This window comes from Trypanosoma cruzi, genomic scaffold (assembly GCF_000209065.1).
Source record: "Trypanosoma cruzi strain CL Brener 1047053516739 genomic scaffold, whole genome shotgun sequence".
Classification (NCBI taxonomy): Eukaryota; Euglenozoa; class Kinetoplastea; order Trypanosomatida; family Trypanosomatidae; genus Trypanosoma; species Trypanosoma cruzi.
In genome coordinates, this window is record NW_001849434.1 from 123,040 (window position 1) to 127,824 (window position 4,785).

At 53.7% G+C, this 4,785-nt stretch overlaps 2 protein-coding genes across 2 annotated transcripts, besides 10 other annotated features; both read right to left on the minus strand.

The window, feature by feature from the left end:
- Positions 1–3,655: a sequence feature (heterozygous, Esmeraldo-like haplotype).
- Positions 16–2,238, minus strand: Tc00.1047053504227.10 (hypothetical protein, conserved; the record flags this gene model as incomplete). The annotated part of the gene is made up of 1 exon (XM_798781.1): positions 16–2,238. The coding sequence occupies one exon, from the start codon at positions 2,236–2,238 to the stop codon at positions 16–18; it is 2,223 nt and encodes a 740-aa protein (XP_803874.1).
- Positions 2,257–2,277: a microsatellite.
- Positions 2,425–2,454: a microsatellite.
- Positions 2,674–2,705: a microsatellite.
- Positions 2,702–3,032: a mobile genetic element.
- Positions 2,804–2,841: a sequence feature (AT_rich).
- Positions 3,133–3,156: a microsatellite.
- Positions 3,206–3,298: a sequence feature (T-rich).
- Positions 3,424–4,785, minus strand: Tc00.1047053504227.5 (hypothetical protein, conserved; the record flags this gene model as incomplete). The annotated part of the gene is made up of 1 exon (XM_798782.1): positions 3,424–4,785. A coding segment is annotated over one exon (1,362 nt), but the record flags the coding sequence as incomplete, so codon positions are not given.
- Positions 3,656–4,246: a sequence feature (areas merged during assembly that could not be assigned to a particular haplotype. This can correspond to areas where the two haplotypes were merged or to regions with more than two copies in the genome that were merged during assembly.).
- Positions 4,247–4,785: a sequence feature (areas merged during assembly that could not be assigned to a particular haplotype. This can correspond to areas where the two haplotypes were merged or to regions with more than two copies in the genome that were merged during assembly.).

Here is a 4,785-nt window from a genome sequence, read left to right on the forward strand (position 1 = left end):
ACTTCTTCGTCCCACCTAAAAGCCAAACCGCGCGTCAATCCAAGAGGAAGTGGCATGACGCCCGACTGCTGCTGCAGTCACGGTCGCGTCATCACAGCCATCCTTGAATGCTACCTCCTCGTTGCGCGCGCAAGATAGCGGGCCCGCCTTTACTTCTTTGGCTGCCGTCGTCGCCGCATTCTCTACCGTAAGATCCGATCGCAGGTGCAGCAGATGGATCTCGCCAGTGGCGGTGCCGCACGAAAGCCACGCACCGTCGTCCGAAAACGCAAGGTTGGTGACGGCTGCGCTGCGATACGAGCCTGCATTCACCGCGCTTGTCGCGGAAGGCGTGCTCGCCCACCCCGCTGCAGATGGGACGGATCGCAAATACACCACTGCCACTGGGGAAAACGAGTTCCGCGATAAATCCCACGCAGCGACGCGGCCGTTGCTTTCCCCCGCAACAAACACCGCCGGGTGGGTCGGAGACCATCGCAAGCAGTTCACCTGCGAGGTGAATCCATCAATGGCGATACGCCGGGAGCCCAACCAGAGACTACAACTCCCGTCAGCAGCAGCGGTCAACACGGTATCGCTAATGCGGGGGTCGGCATGGAGCGGGTGAGGTGCCACCGCGACAACAGTGGCGTGATGCGCGGGGCCATCAACGGATGTTCTTGGCGTCGAATTGGAACGCGGCAACACGTCGTTTGTGATACTGAAGGCCGGCATGACATTGATTGGAGACATCTCCACGAGACTCGAACTTTTCGTACGCCCCTCCAGTACGCGACCGTCAAGGCAGCCAACAACAACTTTGCTCATCGCATCGGCCGCCTTATCAACGAATGCAGCGCAAGACCCGATGCATCCAATTGGCTGTCCTAACACCATCCCGTCACGACTCGACGTAGGCAGCCCCAACTGTAGCGGCGCCCACATGCAAACACGTCCATCTTGACTGATAGTGTAAAGATGGTGATAGTTGACATCACCGTGAACTGCCATGCCAATCACACGAGACTGATGCGTATGTGGTGATGGAAATGACCGTTCGCTCGGTGCCACAGCGGTAATACTCCCAGCAGGCAACGGCATTAAAGACGGAGCTACCGAGAAACGCTCCAAACCATTCGCAATCACAGCACAAGAGTGTCCCTGCAAAGCATGATCAATCCTCCACCCAACCACACAGCCGTTCGCAGCGCCACCAAACAATAAATGTTGTCGATGTCGTGTGTAACTCAAAACGCGTATTTCACTGTCAAAACACAGGGGTATAACACTGTAACTAGCATCACCAGTTTTACCGCGAGAGATGCACCAAAGAAGCACAAGACCACGAAGCTCACCGACAACCTCCGCCACGGCTGCTGCGGTCGTTGCTGTGGAGGTGGACAACGGTAGTGGTAACAGTGACTGTGCGTCAATCCCACGCCCAGAGTGCAATTTGGGGGCACTGTCGCTCTGTTCATCCGCTTGATGCGGCTCTGAAAGGGCAAAAGCAACAAGAAAGCCGCTGTAATCGTCACTCACACCTGTGTTTCCACCAGAAATCTTGGGGTCCAGCATGACAACATCCAACACACAGCGGTCCTTGCAGTTGCAAAACGACTCTGCACGCAACGAATGTGCCAGCAGCATTGCGACGTCAGGCGGGGGCACAACACGTTGCTGTCCGCTCGCCTCACAATCCTGAGTTCGTTCTGTGGCGCACGCACCTGCATCCTCCACCTCAACGGCCGACAAAACACCCACAACGGAGGCAGTCATCGTGCCATCTTGAACGCTATGGTCATTTTCCCCCTCCTCTACAGTTGGCTTCAGCGCAAAAGCCCCAACGCCCACCTCCACCTTCCACGCACTGCCTTCCCCTCCCACCGCCTCGGTAGTGCCACTCCCCGTGCCACGACGGTTGACTTTGGAACGCAAATCACCAGAAGAAATCCTTGTAGACAGTGTAACCGGTGGTCGTCTTGACGCTGCGGCCGACGTCGTCCTTGGATCCCCCGTCTGCTGCTCGTCCCGCAAACTCACCGCCGACAACGTCGAGGCCACACGATTCAAAGGATCCCCGCCCACGGACGACGCCATCGACGATTGCGGAGTGCCGCTGCGCGCAAGGGATGAGGAAGACACATGATGTTGGCTGCCCTTCTTCTGTTGCTGCTGGAGCTGCTGCTGAACAGAACGCTGCTTTGCCTCCCGCGCCGCGCGAATTTCATCCAACTGTCGACGCTTCTCCGCCAAATCCATCCCGCCTTCTCTTTTTTCGTTGTTGTTGTTGTTGTTGTTTCTCCGCCTCTACTCGTCCACCCGCAGCCGTCCGCCCCCCTATACACTCGCCCTTATGCCTCTGAGAAAGGCCTCCACAATTGTTCCTCATCCACCCACCATCGCGGCAACGGTCGCGTGACACCGTACCCACCACAAAATAAAGCCAAAAAAAAAAAAAAAAAAAAAAAAAGAAAACAGCATAATACAACAACAGATTAATCCTCTGGGCCTCTCGTCGAATCCTGTAGTTTTTCAATAATAAAAACCGAATCAGATATGAATAAAAAAAGGGATGAATGGAAAAAGAATGGATTCACCATACCCTCAAAGCCTAACACCTAGTAAGTCTATAAATACATATAAATATATCACCCATTAGCCATAATTGTGGCCCACTCGCTCTATTCGGATGGGATACATATATATATATATATATATACGTATATTGATTACTTACGAGGTAGCGGACTTTGGGACCCCTCCAGCCACAACAACCCCGCCGCGAGCGGTGGGAATCAAAAAAAAAAAGGGGCCGGCGGAATGGTAAAATTCAAAAAAAATAATAAGAAAAAATAAAAAATTGTCCGGCCGCTATCGGTTCCCTGCTCCCTCCCCTAATAGTCGCGTGCGTCCCAAAATTCATACGATAGAAAAGTGTCGTAAATAAATTTATATTCCTTTTAACAGGAAATATACGTACATTTATACATATATAAATGTACATTCATTAGGGCTAGCCAGCTTTCCGGTGAACATACTCTTCACAAGCTCCTGACAAGCACGCAAACACTAAACCCGTATCCATAAAACCAAAAAAAAAAAAAAAAAGACGCTTTCACCATAAAAATTATTCAACGCGACAAATACAAATGCAAAAGAAAAAAAAAAAAAAAAAAAGGAACGAGCCACAACATCTAAAGTCAAATACATACCATTAAAACACAGCAAAACAAACACACATAACAGCAGCGAAAATAAATAAACGGATAAATCAGGAATACAAAAAAAAGACAATAACAACAACAAAAAAAAAAAAAAACGCGAATCAATCTAGGTACAAGCAATACAATACAGAATCTATATATATATAATTCCTTAATCCAAACATCCAAATCAAAAAATAGCAACAAATAAATAAACAATACGCATACACACAATCATCATCTATTGAGCATTATTCTCCTTTCCAAATAAACCACGAGCACCTAATAATTTCTTCGTCACAGAAAACTCATTTCCAGCATTCCCCGCAGAACCATCCGTAAAAGAAAGACGATCATGTCTAACACGTAGACGTACATCATTTTCCGCACTCTTCCGTTGAAGATTAACATACGCATCCCTCAACTTACGACGACTTCTCTCCAACTTACTTATACCCAACACGGCTTCGTTACGCTCAGCGGTCACGGACTCGAGGTTCCTCTCCACCTCGGCCTTCGCGTCCTCCGTGGCCCGCAGGTTTTCGGCAAGCTCCTCGCGTTCAGCGGTCACGGAATCAAGGTTCCTCTCCACCTCGGCCTTCGCGTCCTCCGTGGCCCGCAGGTTCTCGGCAAGCTCCTCGCGCTCAGCGGTCACGGACTCAAGGTTCCTCTCCACCTCGGCCTTCGCGTCCTCCGTGGCCCGCAGGTTCTCGGCAAGCTCCTCGCGCTCAGCGGTCACGGACTCAAGGTTCCTCTCCACCTCGGCCTTCGCGTCCTCCGTGGCCCGCAGGTTTTCGGCAAGCTCCTCGCGTTCAGCGGTCACGGACTCGAGGTTCCTCTCCACCTCGGCCTTCGCGTCCTCCGTGGCCCGCAGGTTTTCGGCAAGCTCCTCGCGTTCAGCGGTCACGGACTCAAGGTTCCTCTCCACCTCGGCCTTCGCGTCCTCCGTGGCCCGCAGGTTCTCGGCAAGCTCCTCGCGCTCAGCGGTCACGGACTCAAGGTTCCTCTCCACCTCGGCCTTCGCGTCCTCCGTGGCCCGCAGGTTTTCGGCAAGCTCCTCGCGTTCAGCGGTCACGGACTCAAGGTTCCTCTCCACCTCGGCCTTCGCGTCCTCCGTGGCCCGCAGGTTCTCGGCAAGCTCCTCGCGCTCAGCGGTCACGGACTCAAGGTTCCTCTCCACCTCGGCCTTCGCGTCCTCCGTGGCCCGCAGGTTTTCGGCAAGCTCCTCGCGTTCAGCGGTCACGGACTCAAGGTTCCTCTCCACCTCGGCCTTCGCGTCCTCCGTGGCCCGCAGGTTTTCGGCAAGCTCCTCGCGCTCAGCGGTCACGGACTCAAGGTTCCTCTCCACCTCGGCCTTCGCGTCCTCCGTGGCCCGCAGGTTCTCGGCAAGCTCCTCGCGTTCGGCGGTCACGGACTCAAGGTTCCTCTCCACCTCGGCCTTCGCGTCCTCCGTGGCCCGCAGGTTTTCGGCAAGCTCCTCGCGCTCAGCGGTCACGGACTCAAGGTTCCTCTCCACCTCGGCCTTCGCGTCCTCCGTGGCCCGCAGGTTTTCGGCAAGCTCCTCGCGCTCAGCGGTCACGGACTCGAGGTCCTCTCCACCTCG